The sequence below is a fragment of the Fukomys damarensis genome, unplaced genomic scaffold (genome assembly GCF_012274545.1).
Source record: "Fukomys damarensis isolate Sample0158 unplaced genomic scaffold, DMR_v1.0_HiC HiC_scaffold_24, whole genome shotgun sequence".
Lineage (NCBI taxonomy): Eukaryota > Metazoa > Chordata > Mammalia > Rodentia > Bathyergidae > Fukomys > Fukomys damarensis.
In genome coordinates, this window is record NW_022900936.1 from 68,390,797 (window position 1) to 68,407,857 (window position 17,061).

The 17,061-nt window shown below is 48.8% G+C and overlaps 1 protein-coding gene across 1 annotated transcript in view; it reads right to left on the minus strand.

Annotated features, from left to right (window-relative positions):
- Positions 1-6,541, minus strand: part of Itgb5 (integrin subunit beta 5) — a 91,038-nt gene extending 84,497 nt beyond the window's left edge. The window contains exon 1 of the mRNA XM_033755966.1: positions 6,456-6,541. Within this exon, the coding sequence (XP_033611857.1) occupies positions 6,456-6,491 (36 nt within the window). The 5' untranslated portion in view covers positions 6,492-6,541. The remainder of the gene's footprint in view (positions 1-6,455) is intronic.
- Positions 6,542-17,061: the final 10,520 nt, after the last annotated feature.

The following is a 17,061-nucleotide window of genomic DNA, read 5'->3' on the forward strand; positions in this document are numbered from 1 at the left end:
CTGGGCACAGTGGGCCTGAAGAGCTTTGGGGAGAAAGGCAGCTACCCCAACAGGGGCTTCCCCTAGGAGCGGACATCTTTCCGGCACAGCCCAAAGCAGCCTCAGCTGATTCTACCCTTAGGTTCCTGTTGCCCAAGAAACAGACAGAGTGTGCTGCAGAGTGTCAACCCCCAAGCTCAAGAGCATCTCTCCACTCCACTTCACTCCTTTATAGATATTTTAATTCTGAACAAGGACAAATGCATATTTAGAAAGAGGAAATCAAAACCACAGAGACAAGGGGCATATCATCTGATGTTTATGATATTCCCAGTGCACAAATAATACAAATCAAGAGAACATCTCATTAGCCACATTTCTTTTCTTTCTTTCTTTTTTTTTTGGTACCAGGGACTGAACTCAGGACCTTGTGGCTGCTGCAAGGCAGGCAGTGGCACCACTGAGCTAAATCCCCGATCCAGTAGCCACATTTCTAAACTCCACATTCAATGAACACAGATGCCTCCAATTATAAACGCTTGGAGAAAAATTCATGATGAAGAAAATCCCCCTCCCATGGCATCTGGATGTGCAATGTCCTACGAGCTCCAGGCCTCTCCAGATGTTAGAACTCAGCACATTCCAAGCACATCTCAGGCTCAGCCCTCTTCCACTGGAACCAGAGGTCTGCAGACCTCAGGCTGACCGAGAAGCTGGAGTCGTCTGGCCCCAGCAGCCTGGGCTCGGTTTTGTGCTTCTGTCTCAGCCAAGGCTCCTGGAGATTCCACGGCAGGAACTGATGGGCCTGAAGGTTCCTGCAGACTCTGCGGCAGGAAGTGATGGACCTGGACTCCCTGCCTTTTAGTGTAGTGCTTCTCTGCTGCCCCAAGAGCAAAAATGATCCTGCCACCTACCAAACTCGAGGGATATCCTCTTGATACAGAGTGGCCTGGTCTCCTACAGAAAGGGTGGAAGGATTCTCATTTCAACAGGGACAACTGGACACAAGCTTCAGAACAGGCTTCTAACAGGCCACAGCGATTGCTCAGGGCCCTTGGTGCTGTGGGGCCACAGAGTCTTCAACCCATAAATGAGTTTCCCAAGTCTTCGCAGACTTACACAGGCCCGAGTTATAGGCAAGTGGCCAAGAATAGAAACATAACAGGAACTTGAAGCATCCACAGTGACTTTTGTTGGTCTGTGTGCGTGCATGTGTGCATGCGTGTGTGTGTGTGCGTGTGTGTGGGGGGGGTCCTGGAGATTGAACCCAGGGTCTCTCACTGAGCTAAATCTCCAACCTTTTTTTTTTTCTTTTTTTGTATTTTTTTTTAATTTTTTGGTTTTTTGTTTTTTATTTTAAGACAGTTTCTCACTATATTGTTAAACTGCCCATGCTGGGCTCCCAATTTGCAATCCTCCTGCTTCAGACTGCCAGAGTTCTGGGGTTATAGGCACACGCCACTGTGCCCAGCTACTCTGGTGGCTTTTGACACTATGGTAACAGCAAAAGAAAGGGAAGGGAGGTGTGTTCAATTATGTAGCTTTAGCACCAGCACTGGTGTTTGGATTTGTTGTACGCCAATGTACTAGCCTTCCTCTTGTCACCCGGCAAGAAGACACAATGCAGTTACTACTTATTAGACCATAGTAACACCTGCCTCCCTGTACATGTTCACTAAAACCTCTTTCCTGGCCAGGCATGGTGTCACAAGTGTGTAATTCCAGCACTCTAGGAGGCTGAGGCAGGAGGGTCACGAGTTTGAGCATAGCCTGTGCAACTCAAGAGACTTAGAGAGAGTCTGTCTCAAAATAAAAAATCAAAATGGGCTGGGGTTTAGCTCAGCGCCCAGGTCCTAGGTTCAATCCCCAGTACCACCAGAAAACAAATCCTTTTCCCCACAGTCACAGTGCGCAGGGCAGCTTGGTGGTGGGGCCTGAAGGCTCATGCGTCCAGGTCCTCCTGTGAACACACCGGCAAACTGCTACCAAAACTGAAACTCCAGCAAGATGTGGACGGTCGTTTTAGGTGAAGAACAAGTTTCTGTTCTTTAAAGCGGGGTGGAATAGGAGACCTCCAGGCCCTGGAAGAAGGGCCCAGCAGGAGGGGTTCCTGGGTGTGGAGGAAGAACAAACTGCAGGTGGGTGGAGAGCCCCTGTGGGAGCTGGCTGCCTGCATCGCCTCTCACTGCACACAGCAGTCAGGCCCCGACCGGCCGAGGCTGCGCCTGCTGGCAGAGTCCGAGAGGATCTAAAAGGAGGGTAACAGATGACAAACCCAAGCGGGTGCTGTGTGCCAGCAACACGCTGCCCTGCACACTCCCTGCCTGGGGACAAAGTCCCTCTGCCAGCTTTCAGTCGGTTCATTTAATTCACTCAACAAATATCTATGAGGCATCCATCTGCAGCAGGCCAAGGTTATTCTGTTCATTTGGTCCAAGCACTAAGAGTTGTTCTCTTAAAAGAATGGATATTTTACTGTGAGTTGGACTCAACACTGGTTTTTCATTTCCTCCCCAACTCAAAGGAAAATACAGTGTCGTCACTATACCTCCTATACCAGCCTTCCGCAGAAGGCTGTCTTGCTTTCCGGCCTCTCCTCTGCCTCCCTCTTCCCCTCCCACCACCTCTAGTGCCCCCAAGTCCTTCACTCACATCCACTTCAAGGGCCAGGACTCCACCTGCCTCAGCAGCCTCTTCCTGAGCATCCAAACCACCTTAGGCCCCACTCATATAGGTGGCCAGGCCTAACCCAGTCCTCCACCTCCTCCTGGGCTCCACAGCAGCCAGGAATTGTGCCTTCTGTGCTCTCCAGGGGCGCCGACCCCTCAGGTGGCCTTCCACATTGGCACTGACCTGCGTGTCTACGTCACAGGCTACTGGTCCACCTAACTTGCTCTTTTCATTCCTGGCACCTGGCTGAGCAGGTCTCCCCATTCTCACTGCAGTCAGAGGCAGCAATGCAGCCGAGTTTCAGACAGAAAATGGGGACAAAAAGAATGTGGGCCACCCTGGTCCTTGCCATGAAAGCATCCACACAATTCTCCACAGGTGTGCCTTGAAGAGCTGGCTGGGCCCTGAACTCTGGGAACTGTGCTCTGGGATCCAGGCAGAGAGAAGGCAGAGACCCTGTTAGGGACCTGGCCCCTGCTGGCTGGCCGAGCAGCAGCCCTCAGCGGACTTCCCCATTACCTGCTCTCTGTGGATCCCTTACCCCTGGGATGCCTCCCAGGATAGGATCAAAAAGGCACCAGCTGTGCTTATTCTAAGCAGTAGAGGATCAAACCACTCCTGGCACTCCAGGTCCAGTTCTCAGAGGCACAATCATGTCCTGAAGGAAGCTCAACTCAGAGCAGAAGGGCATCTGCCTCCCAGGGCAGCATCACAGGAAGGTCTGCAGCCAAGACTGTGGCTCTGCTTAAGCACAGAGGGAGCCCAGTGGGGTACAGGGAGCCAGGCTGGGGCAGTGATCTGCTCAAGATAACCTTCTTCACCATCAGTGCCAGGAGGTCAGATTCCAGGGAGAACTAGCACGAGAGGGGAAGAAATTTAACATTGGGTCCTCCCCTCCAGACCCCACCGGCCACATCTCACGGGAAATGCCCAGTGGTTTCCTGGATAACTCGGCTGCTGCGCAAGAGGCAGAGGAGTTTAGCAACCCTTCCTTTGCCCACTGTGTGCTTCTCTCTGCACACCCAGCAGTGCTGGAGGGTGGGATGCGCCACCCTCATTTCATACATGAGAAATGAAGAGGCAAGCAAGGTTTAAAGCTAGGTTTAAACTCTGGCTTTTTAATTCAGTCTGCTTAACAGGCCTCTTATCAAAAATGAATTTCAGCCAGATCCTTAGACAGATTCTGAGGATGCCAAGGCAAGTAAGACAGTTTAGTTCCTCAAAATGATGATGATTTTTAGGTAGCAAGAGGGGTGAAAACAAATCACCTATTAAGAGGTCATAAACGCTGATGAAGGAATTCAGAGTATGAGGAGACAGTCGTGGCCCAAATGCAATAAACAGCTATGCAGGAAAATCCTTCAACTAACATTTATTGACCAATTACATGTGTTAGACGCCTTCTGGGTACGGGGTACCACAAGGAAGGAAAGAGAGAAAACCCTGCCACAATAGCTCAGTACAGAGGGCTTCTATCCTCATATCAAATAAGTGGATGGCCAGGTGGGTGGAGAGATGGACACAAGAACAGATGGACAGTTGGATTTGAGAGGAAACCAGGTAAGCTTTCCCACTGTACACATCTTGCTAGTGAAGGGAAGGAAATAATGTTGGGCAGGCCCTGGAGGAGAAGGAGGAGCATGGGAGATCACAGGGCATCATCAGGTGGAGCCCTGGGCCCGCGCCCCCAGAAGTTCCCTCTGGTGAAAGAAAGTGCTGAGAAGGTAAGGGAAGAAACAGGCAGGAAGGGCCTTAGAACTTGGATCAGGCCTGCAAGTCACAGGGAAGCAAAAGAGGATTTAAAGCAGGTTCCTAACAAAGACATTGCAACTCAGCACAAATGCAAGTAAGGGCTTAGCCACCGTGACTCCTACGCTCAGAGTAACCTGGTTAGTAATCCACCACTTGGGAAAGGTGCTAGAGAGTCCACATGGCAACAGGTAGCACAGTCTAAAGGAGACGGCCTCAGTGCAGATTCAAACCCTGTGTGGCCTTGAACAAGGCACTTTATATCTCTGCAGCTCAGACTGTCACCAGTAAAAAAGGTGTGTTGGCTAAGCTTGGTGGCACACACCTATGACCCTAGCACTCTGAGGGTTAAGGCAGAAGAATCTTAAGTCCAAGACCAGCCTGGGCAACTAAGCGCTTTAGCAACATCCTGTCTCAGGATAAAAAATTTTAAAAGGTCTGGGATGCAGGTCAGTGCAACAGCCCTGGGTTCAGTCCCCAGGGTGTGTCATCACCTATGTGAGAGCCGCTGTGAAGATCAGACACTGTATACGAAGTCCCCTGATCACTGTTAGCCACTGTAGGTTAAGGAAACTGCCAGCCCTCTGAGGCTTCCTCCATGGGGAGTAACCCCTGTCCTCCTCTCAGGGACCATACACCAGGTCACACAGACTGAGCCACTACAAAGCAGCAAGTCTTGGGTTCTTTTACAAATAACCATAACGGTGTGACTCACACAGGGAGGGCTTGTGCTCTGTGGTTGAAAAAACAGTTCAGAAAGTGACCCAGAAATTTCCTTTAAGACAGAAGCTCAGAGGGCCAGGGATTTAGCTCAGTGGTGCCACCGCCTGCCTCACAAGTACAAGGTTCTGAGTTCAATCCCCGGTACCCCCACCACAAAAAGATGAGAAGCTCAGAAACTGGCCATTTCCTGGTCGGCTTACCAAACCCTGATATTTGCACTGCTTATGGCAGCAATATGCCTAACGTCACCCAAACTTACAGCCCTTCCAACAGTGCCTACAGGAATGGTCACTGTTGTACTGAATGACTGGCTGGCTGGCTCACTGCGACACTGGGGATGGGACCCGGGGCCTTGCACACACCAGGCAAGCATCTGAGCTGCGTCCCCATTACATCTAAATAACATCATGCCATGAAGGACAACTGCTAGTGTTTGTTTGAGCCACCCTAAGATGACAGACAATACCAATGTACCACTGTGAACTGAGGTTTTCTGAAAAAGCCACACCTGTATGAAAGATCCTACAGGCTCCTTGACCTTGGCTGACTAGCACACCATGACTGTGGAGAGATGGAATGTTGTAGGTCGATGGCCAAAATTATCTTGGGCTATTTCAGTCCCTGTAATAGCCATTTACCGTAACTTTTGTATCCAACCTAACAACCTCGTAACTAATAAAGAATGCATCGCAAACTTTAGCAGATCTCTAGTCTCCACCAACCCTAAAGCTTAGACCGCTACAAGCCAACACCTGAGACCTGTGGAAGAGTTTTCTCTACCTTGCTATGCCCCCCCACCTGAAGCTCCTCCCAGTCACTGGTGAATGCACTGATTTATGACTTCATTCTGTGACTATGCATCTTCAACAGGGGGACGTGTCATTCAGCAAAACCTGAATCTGTGTTCTGAGGCCATGGTCATTCACGTATTTGGCTCATGACAAAATTTTCTTACTTCTTTTAAAGCAGAGCCATAATTTTACAGGGATACCACCCACCCAAGGCATGCGTTGAGCTGTTTGTTATACAACAGACTCCCTTCATCAACTCAGGTCACCTGGAATGCTTATCCGAAGATCAGAAAAACAGCAGAGAGTCCTAACTGGTTCCCACACAAAAAGGAAGGGAAGCCTCTTTGTCCTAAAATGAGACTAACATTCAAGACTATCAAGAGGCCTGGCCTACCACTTCATCATCTGCCTAAGTGGATGCGTTGTCATCCTGGGCAGTAACGGGAGGGGCCGCAGAGTCCAATCCCTGCGTATTTTATGCACAGGGAATGTGTGCAGGGCCACGGCCCCTCCGTCCCCTCCCCTCCCCACCCACCCACATACCTCTCTGGAGCACCAGGCACATTCTGGGTGGATCATCAGGCACTCTTCACAGGAGGAGGCGCTTCCACTGGTGCACACGTTCAGACCTTCAGAGCAAGGTAAAGACGCACCGATTACTTGCTGGCTGTGAGCCTGACAGGGCCACTGAATGGCTCGGGGAGGGTGGAGCCGGGACCGCTTCCTTCTTTAACAGAGGGTCTGAAGCTAAGGGATCCCTGATGCTAAATGCAGGCTGAGGCTCATCTGCTGGGCCCAACTCCACCATGTGGGCACACTTACAGCAACCCTATGTCTGCTGGGCGTGCTTAGGTTCCAGCTCCCCACGCCCCCGCAACTCAGCAAACCTTCCCTCATCCAGGACCAAGGCCCTTCACAATCAGTCCATCCAAAATGACAGAAAGGACAGACGGGTCTCATTCAGGTATGAACAAAGCACTAACTGCCTTATCACCGTAAATGTTACTTATTTCAAACTCAGGCCAGCCCTCCTCCTCCTCTTCCTCCCACCCCACTAACTGGGGAGCACCGCACCCCCAGCTCGACTGTGGAGAAGAGATCAATCCGTGGCACGTCCTTCTCCCTGCTCACCACGATCCCCAGTTTCACCTCGCACACCCACCAACAGCACAGATGTCCTCCAAGAAAGTACCACCCCTCTCCTAGAAACATCTAGGGCAGACTGCAGGATCAAGAGCAGGACTTGCTGGTCACACATTTTCTCTGAATGACTCTATGTGGTCCTCTTAAGCACTAAAGACCCAGTTGTCTCTCTCAGTCACTGCCTTTGCAAAAAAAAAAGGTGACAAAAGCACTTTGGACAGATGGCTAGAAAAGAAATACAGGGACCCAGCTCTAGGAGCTGGGTTCAAATCAAGGGGGAAAAAGGATCCAAAAAAATTAAACAGCCAAGAAGAGAAACTAAAACCCATAAAAAATGTACTGTAAGATAATCTGTGGCATTTCTATACACTAATATGGAACTATCTGATAAAGAAATGAAGAAAAACAATCCATTTATAACAGCCTCAAAAAGCACAAATTTTGAAATAAATTTAAGCGAGGAGTTGGAAGAGCTATACACTGAAAACTTTATAAAGCTCAGATGAAAGAAATTAAATACCTCCTCAAAGTAGAAAGATATCCTGTGCCCACAGTCTGAAAGAATGAATGCTGTTAAAATGTCTACCCAAAGCTATCTATAGATTGAATGTCACCCTTATCAAAATTCCAATGGAATTTTTCACAGAAAGAATTTTTCAAAAAGAAAAACTCTAAAATTCACATTGGACCACAGAAAACCTCAAGTAACCAAAGAAATTTTGAACAAAAGAATAAAGCTAGTGTTATCACACTACCCAATTTTAAATATACGACAAAGAGATAGTAATCAAAACAGTAAGGTATTGGCACAAAACAGACATCCAGACCAATGGAACAGAACAGAAAGCCCAGAAATCAATCCACACATTTATCTCGAGCTCATCTTCAACAACAGTAGCAGAGCACACAGCAAGGAAAGGCCAGCCTCATCTCAAAAAGGCTTCGGGACAACCAGACATGGACACAAATAGTGAAATCAAGTCAAAGAAGACTAAAGACTTAAACACAAGGCCTGAAAGTGTAAAACTTCCAGAACAAAACCCAGGCAGAAAGCACCACAACACTGATTTGGACAAAGATCTTTTAGATGTCACCCCAAAAGCACAGCAAACAAAAACAAAAATAGAAAAAAGAAGTTGCATCAAACTAAAAGCCTCTACATAGCAAAGGAAAAAACATGGAGAAAAGACCAGCAAGAGTATATTTGCAAACTAAACACCTAATTAAGTGGTAATATCCAAAATACATAGGTAACTCTTTCAATGCAATAGTAAGAAAACAAATAACACAATTAAAAAGTGGGCAAAGGATCTAAATAGATGTTTTCTCAAATCAAAACATACATATGGCCAATAGGTACATGAAAGAAAAAAAGCCCCGCATCGCTAGTCATCAGGGAAATGCAAATTAAAACCACAATGAGCCAGCACTTCATAGCTGTCAGAGTAACCAATACCAACTGGGCAGGCGTGGTGGTGCACACCTGTAATCGCAGCACTCGGAAGGCTGAGGCAGGAAGAACACCATGAGGCCAGACGGGGCTACACAGTGAGTTCAAGGCCAGCCTGACCTAAGGAGCTAAGTGTTAGCAAGGAGAAAGGAGAACCCTGTACACTGCTGGCGAGAATGTCAATTAATACAGCCACTATGGAAACCAGTACAGAAGTTCCTCCAAAAAGTAAGAAGACCTCCCAAAGGGTCCAGAAATCCCACTTCTAGGGACACATCCAAAGGAAATGAAATCAGGATTTTGAAAAGACATATCTACACTCCCGTGTTACAACCTCCATTAATCTGGAAAAATAAATAAAAATTTAAGAAGTGAAAGAGAAGTATGGGGGGTTGGGGGTAACCCTAAAACTAATGTTCCCCTGATTTGCTTCTCCTTTGTCGCGACAGTAAAAACCACAGAAGTCCTGAAGGGCAAGGAACAGCTGCACTGTGATATGAGAAGGAAGACACCAGTTGGGACAGAGAGGAGGAGCACCTGGCCAGCCCTGAGATGCTGGAAAGGGAGGGAGGCTTTCTGAGCCCACAGGGATGGGAACAGGTTTCTGCCAGCAGGAAGCCCCCATCTTGAATTCTGGGTCCCTTCGTGCCCCAGAAATTGTCTTGTGAGATGCCATGGCCATTGCCAGGGAGCCTGGCCATTGGTGCAGGAATCCTCAGAGGCCCTCTCCCTGCCAGGTCTGCAGTGGACTCCTGGGTGCCATGTGTGACCCTTCAAGCAGGAAAAGGCCTCCCGGATCAGGCCAACATCTTAGAACACAGTTTCCTGGGAAGCTGAGCCTGCCTTGTTCTCTCCAACAACCTCCACTCTAATTTTAAAATGGACCCGCTCAGGGATCTCCAAACAGGTACAGAAGCCTTTCAAAATCAGAATGTGTGCTGAAAACAGGGTTCAGGTCAGTCCCATTTTTCAGTCAAATCCCCTTACCTGCCAAGAACTACTGAGGATAGAAAAAAAAAATCAAATCTAGAACAAAAGTTAACTTTCCTCCTCTTTTCAGCCACACTGAGTATATACTCAGCTCCATGACATCTGCTTTCAATCTCTCTCCTCTCTCCCTCTCTCTCTTCTTCTGGATGTATAAAATCTTTCCATAGACAGTGGAACTATAAAGCCTTAGAGCTAGATGTGTTTTAAGACAAACTAGTGAGGTCACCTCATTTTAAAGAAAAAACTGGGAGAAGAGCTGAGTAAATGGCTTGAAACAGAGTCCTGTCTCCAACAAGGAAGGTAACAGGTGCCCATACTGGAGGCCAGGAGGCCTGCCTGGTGGTCCCCATACAGGGTGGCTGTGACACTCTGGGCTCAAGTCCTGGTGAAAATCTCAAACAGCTCCAGGTCAGAAAGGAATTTAAGGTCAGAACCTTAATTTAGGACTCTGCTCAACACATAAATCCACAACCAACTCCTTATTACCAGAGCCTGGTCACTGAGCTTGGGAACGGAACATGGGCTGGGGATTTCGAGCTCAGGGTGGGAGAACTCCTCATCCCCAGGTCTGACAGAGCAGACTGGGCTCTGGTCATCTGATCTACCCGCCTCAAAGACGTTGGGCACGATACTGAAAGGGATCCACAGAGATGACAGTCACCTGGTATGAGACACCCTGAGCAATTATAAAAACAAATGTAACCGATGCTGCATTACTAGTTATTTCTAGTATTATTCCACTTTCACATGCAGTAAGAAAGGCTGCTCACTGAGGCAGGTGTGGTGGGGCAGGTCGTCATTCCAACACACTGAGAAGTGAGACAGGAACTCAGCCTGTGTAACCTAGTAATATTCTGTCTCAAAATAAAAGAATTTAAGAGGCCAGTGTGAAAGCGCTAGGTTCTCTCCCCAGTACAATCAATCAATCGGTCAGGGTGCTGTGGGACAAATCCAAATGCCAGACACCCTGCACTAAGCATGTCCTCGACTCTGAGCACTAGGCTAGGGTTACCCAGATGCCGCCCCAGATCCTGCACCCCAGGAGTACCAGGTACCAGGTAGCTGATACAGCTCTGGAACCCGAAGCCATGGTCAGAGCTATCCTCTCTGGCATCTCTCCTCTCTCCACCTACTACTACTTCCGAGAGTTTCGGCTCAGCCGAATGAGTCACTGGACACCCATAAACATTTCCAAAGGGAAGGAAGCGATGAATAGAAAACTACGCAGCTGCAGTTCGCCAATGTTGCAGTACGGGGTCTGGGGTGCAGAGAGAGTAGCTGGTGGCCCAGATAGTGGCCACATCCTCTGGTTGCTGTCTGCATGGTGACTGCTCCCAACCCGACTTCAACTGACTTCCGCCCTCTGGCGTCATCACTGTCAAGTCCAGTGTTTACTGCAAACCATAATCTAAAATTACGCTCTACTTCCGGAACACGCGGACTCACCCCTACCATCAGTCATAGCCAGGCAGCTCCCATGTCCCTCCGATCATTCCTTCAAGACACACTTCTAATCCAACCCTTCCTGAAGCTGGCCCTCTGCTACCAACAGCCCAAGCCTGGTTTCCTACAGCAGTCTCCGGGCTGAGCCCCTCATTTGGCCTCTGTCCACTCCACACATCCCACTGAAGCGTATGTCCAGCAGCTGGGGTTTCCTGATCAAAGCGTGCAGTGGAACAGAAGTGGACAGCAGGCTGAACTCACCCTCCTGGCTTGAAAGCACCGGGCTGCTTCTGCTTGAGCCTGAACTCTCTCTCTCTAATATCTTTCCCCCAACAGACAACGGTTCCCAGTACAGAACCTGGTAACTACAAGGGGTCATCAAAACACAGGCTCAGTGTTTACATTCTTCAAAACTTATTCCAGTAAAAGACACACGGCCACTAATTCCCCTCAAAATGCTCCCAACACTTATTCTGTCGTTCTTGTAGCTTTCTGAAGCAGTTCTGAGAGTCCTGTTTCACAAATGTCATTATGGGATGTGATCAAAACTCCAGCGAATGCTGCTGCCAAGTGCGATTCAGTGTAAACGCAACCTCGTAAAAACATCATCCACTCCACTCACCGGATCTGACACTGGGACTTTCGGCTCGCTCCCAAAATCAGAACAACACGAAGGTAAATGTTTTGAATGTATTCAGGACACTGAGGCAGCCACGACATCACAAGTATGACACTCATGAAAGAGGGCTTCCAGAACTACTGCTTCAGAAAGTGGCAGAGATGGTAGGATAAGGGGGCCTGAAGCAAGGGAGTGTATTTATTTGGAGAGGGATGATAGAGATGTGTTTTTTACTGCAATAATTTTTAAAAATGTAAACACTGTAGTTTTTTTATCATAACTAACCCTACGTCCAAAGATGTTACCATGAAATGCAAGTGTGCACGATGACGATGGTGAATCTCAGAGACCAAGCACCAAACTGCAACCCAAAACTCACTTATCTACTGCAAAGTGCCAACACTGCAATTAAACCCAAATACTGAGGTTTTAGTATAGAAAAAAATGCTATGTTGACATCTTTTGTCTTAAAAGAAAAATAACACATGTGCCATAGGTCTACCAGCACTGCCCTAGAAAGGCCCTCTTTAGTCAGTTTCCACCTCAGGCACCTGCTGAACACCCCACAGTGCTGGCTTTACAGATACGACTTCTATTTTTCAAGCAGCAAGTCCTATAATGTAATACTACGTAGCTATCAAAAAGATCGGGCAGTCCATTCCCTGCATACTGATGTGAGGCTTACCCCAATATGCTGCTAAATTAATAATAAAAATCAAGATGCAGAACAGGGGAGGTGTGTTTGTCACATGTACACAGAATCACTAACACAGAGAACCTAGCAGGAGTCACCTGTGCAAGAAAAAAGGGTCCCCCAGGGGAATACTCTGGGGTACAGGATGACAAGAAAGGGAGAGAGACTACTCTCTGTATCCTAATAACACTTTTTAAAATGATGTGCCAGGCCTGGTGACACATGTCTATAATACCAGCACTCTGGAAGGCCGAGGCACAAGGACTGTCAGTTTGTGCCCAGCCTGGATAATTTAGACTTCATGAAATTCTGCCTCAAAAAAAACACACAGGGCCAGTGATCTAGCTCTGTGTGAAGGCCCTGGATCAAATTTCAAAACCACAAAACAAAATAAAAATGTCATTCCATCTGGTCCAGAGAAAAATATCAGCCAAGCCCTAATAGAGGCAGGGCCTACACAGTAACTGACCAATAATCAAAGCTGTCAAGGTCATCGAAAACAAGGAGGCACTGAGAAACTGTCCCAGCCAAGGGAAGCTCTGGGAGACAGGGCAACTCCAGGTAACGGGGTACCCTAGATGGGATCCCAGAACACCGAAAGCCAAAACCAAGCCAGGCATCGTGGTACCGCAACTATGACACCAGAAGCTGGGAGGCTGAGACGGGAGGATCTCAAGGTTGAGGCCAGCCTGGACCCAGAGGAAGAGGAGGAGGAAGAGGGGAAAACTAAGGAAATCTGAATACAGGATGGACTTGGGTTAATAAGTATAGCACTGTTGTTCATTAATTGTAGGAATGTACCACACTAATGTAAGATGTTAACATGCGAAGCCCAGTATGGCAGTATATGGAGACTCTGTTCTCAATTTTTTTGTAAATCTAAAACGTCTATATTTGTAAAAGTTTTTTAAGGCCATTGCCACAAAGGGGGCAAGGGGATTAACTCAGTACCAAGCACATGACCTCCAGCTAATCACTTACCCTTGCTCGGCTTCCCATAGCAAAGTATCAAGCAGCCTCTATCAAGGACTCCAACCAGGGCATCCTGACCAGTTCTCACAATCTCTTCCTCCTGAAACATCTCCTGACAAGCTGCTCACACAGACCTGACTTCAATGCCAGCTGCAGAAGGCCCAGGCAGGTGAGGATGGGAAGTCTCCCACGCCAGCCCCAGTGCCAAGACTCACCTTCGCCCGTCCTGTACCCCACGGGGCCAGGCCCCGCTCTGGGCACAGCAGACACAGTGACGCATGACCCAACAAAAGCCCCTGTACCCGATGACCTCACACCCTGGCTGGCAGAGATGGGCAGTGAACAAGAGAATATGAAGGAAGGGGACAGAGGTGGCAGGTTTGGCTGAGTGTAGTCAGGGACCTAGCTGAGCAGGATTCGCTGAGAAGAGGCTTGTGGGGCCAGTATGCCGGCTATGCAGCTCCCAGAACGCTCTGGAAAGGTGGCAGAGTACACAAGGGCTCTGGGTAGCGAGATGGGGTACAGTGGAGGCCACAATGGCCGGGTACGTGAGGGAACCCCTGAGAAAGGCAGGGAAAAGCGAGAGACTCACAGAGCCTGGCTGGATGTATCAAAGCCATCGTGGGGTTAACTCCTCGGTCCACCTGGAGTTTTAGAAGGGTATCTGAGAGTTGGGAATAACCACAGAGTTGAGTGCAGAAGGAGGCCCAACCCTACCACAGATAAGTCAACGACTCTGAACCATCTGGCAAGGTGGGGAGGGGACCCAGCAAAGAGAGGGCACCAGGCCACAGTGCCACACTGAAGTGCCCATCGCAGGGTGAGCCAAGGGGCCCTGGAGTCAAACACTGCTTCTACAAGAGCCAGAAGAGACCTCGCCCACAAGTGGGTGTCGGGGAATACACAGCCCTTTACAATTAGAAAGGCCACTCACCCTGTACCAACTGGAAGACAGGTAACAAACCATGGTCATGGGCCTCCCAGAGCCTGCAGACCCAGGAGCCAGAAATACCTGTCAGAGAGACCCTGTCCACGAGCCCAGCTGTACTGGCCAAGCCAACATGACCCTGCTATTTTAACACTGTGTCACTGTCCTGCACCACTGATATCCCTAAAACCTCTCAGAATATTTTCACAACCAGGCTGACAAGAAAAAAGTTGTTACTAGGGCAGGCGGACACAAAAGACCTCCTGCCAAAAGACTTAGATATTTTAATTCTCCGTTGCCTCAGTAGCTAAATAGCATGGAGAACAAGCGGGAGAGGAATACTAATTGGGCTAATTAGGCCCTTCCCTTTCTGCCTCAATCTCCTTTAGAAAACCCCCATGACTCAAGGAGGATGGAGTTAAAATGTTAAAACAGCAGTCTCCAGCCCAAGCCTGAGTGCAGGCCTGGTTGCCTGAAGGGAGCTGCAAACCCAGCCAACTTCAGGCAGCAGAGACTACCTCCCAATCCCACGGGGGGAAGGCGCTGCCGACCCAAGTCTGAGCCTGCTAAATAAAATAAAGGGCTCGTTTAGTGCTCAGAGCATTTTAATTTGCGGAGCATTTGCTAAAAGACCATTTGATGGTTTTGACAAATAAACTATCATAGCAAACCTGACTCTAGTCCCGCAGTGGCACAACAAGCTCCTCCCTCGGTCAGAGAAAGGGAGGCATGGAAAAGCCTCACCCCAATTAGACAGTGCTTTGGGTTTTGTCCTAGGATCCAGTCCAGAGGCTACTGGATCCCAAGGAGCAAGAGATACCTCTGCTGGGGTGGGGACAGTGGCTGTCAGCCGGCAGGGACTTGTGGAACATGAGCCCCTGAAACTTAAGGTCAGTTTCCTGCTGGATTTACCCATGGTCTCTCTAGAGACACCCAGACTGGTGAGAGCCTGCAAGTCACCTTTCTTTGAGTAACCTTTTCTTTCAGATCATGTTCCTGGTAGCAAGACAGAAAGGATCTTTGCATAAAGTACCTGCAGGGCTTCAAGAAAAAAAAAGGGAAAGATAAGAAATTCAGAAAATGTGTCAAGTTGGCTCAGCAACACTGGAAACTGGGAGAAGTCACACAGGCTCCGTCTGACCTTGCAAAGTTTCTGACCTTGCAAAGTTTCGAGGCACTAGGGGGAGAAGGCCAAGGCAAGAGGTCAGCAACCTTCCAGGGGCTGGCGGAACTGTAACAGGAAATGCAGAAGAGGAGCCTGCAGTCACAGGGATGGACAAGAGGAAAAGGGAACCCTGAAGGTGCTGGAATGAACCACCACGGATGGCTCAGTGCTTTCTCCCTGTGTGAGCCGAGTGAGGCAGGAAAACGGCACCATACAGACAAAGCCATGGTCTTTGGTCACTACTCCCAAGCCATGGCAGGGCAAGGTGAAAGTTGTTTGTCCTCCTGGGCCCATGTGCAAAAGGGAAGACCCTCAAGAGACTGTACATGAACTCTGAAAAAAGGAAATCACCATGCAAATGGAAAATAATGACTTTTAAAAATCCCTTGGAGGGCTGGGGATTTGGCACAGTGGTTCCACTGCCTGCCTCGCAAGCGCATGGGCCTGAGTTCCATCCCCGGTACTACAAAAAATAAAACAAAACAAAGAAATGGCTAAAACTAAAAATCCCTTGGAACCAAAAATATTTGAGTTTTTATTAGAATCACAGGTCAAACTGGAAGATATCGTTAGCAGTCCCCAAACTTCAATTTCAGACAACATGAAGATTTTAAAAAACAAAACAAACAGAAGAAAAGTTAATGTACAGTTGCTGGGTTTTTATTCTGCCAAAAAATTAAAAACTTTTGTCACTAAGTAGTAGTAAAGGAAAACTTCATAGGGGGAAAAAAATGAAAAGGACGTAATTTTAAACTAAAAGAGATGGTGGTGCACATCCATAATCCCAGAACTCAGAGGCTGAGGCAAGAGTATTACCAGGAATTTGAGGAGGACACCCTGGGATACATAGTGATTTCAAGGCCAGCCTGAACTATGCAGCGAGAGGTGTTTCAAAAAAACAAAAAACAAAACAAATAAAAAAACAAAGCAAAGTCCCTGTGAAGCAAGGGTTAGTTGACAAGGGCACTCCTACTATGTACTGCTGGGTGACAGTCTATAATGCCCCCTCCTCTCCCATTTCCCCAGGGACCCATGAAAACGCTAGGGGTTGGCACTGGCTGCCGGATGGGTGTCTTGAACGCACGGATGTACTCTCGAGCTCCGCAGTGATTATTTTCCCATAAAGGAAACTTGCCACTGTATTAAGTTTGAATCCGGGCCTGAACGAAGTTTTTGTTTGCTCACAGGGAAACCTCTGCCGCCTCTCAGTAAAGGGGACCCGGTAGGAGAAACAACCTCCCTCTGGCAGCCAGGCAACCATTTGGCTCCCGAGAGCACCCCAGTACCTCGGCTGGAAAGTGAAGCGCGCACCCCAACGCAAATTACTTCCTAAGGGAAAGGTAAAAGTTTGAAGCTTCCTTCTTTTCTTTGTTTGGAGGCAGTAGGAGTAGCTCGTTTGCCTGGCAGCCCGGGTCCACACTGTGCATCCTTCCTCGGGAGAGTTCCTAACTGCCTCTCCCAACTGGTTAACCCAGGTAACCGAGTGCCCCCGGCTCGGCCGCCAGCCCCTGGCTTCGCCAGGCTAAGGCGATTTGCACCGCCCTGCTCTCCACCCACAGTGAGGGCGGTGCGCGGCTCGCGGGGTCCGGGATCAGAGGGTAAAGCCAGGGGGAAGGCAGACCCCGGGTCTCATCCAGGCCCCAGGTGGGGTGTGCGCTCGGGCTGTGGGTCTCGCCTCGGGTTTGCAGCGAGCCGGAGGGATCAGAGGGTCGCCTCTCTACAGGAAAGCAGTCAGCGCCGCCGCT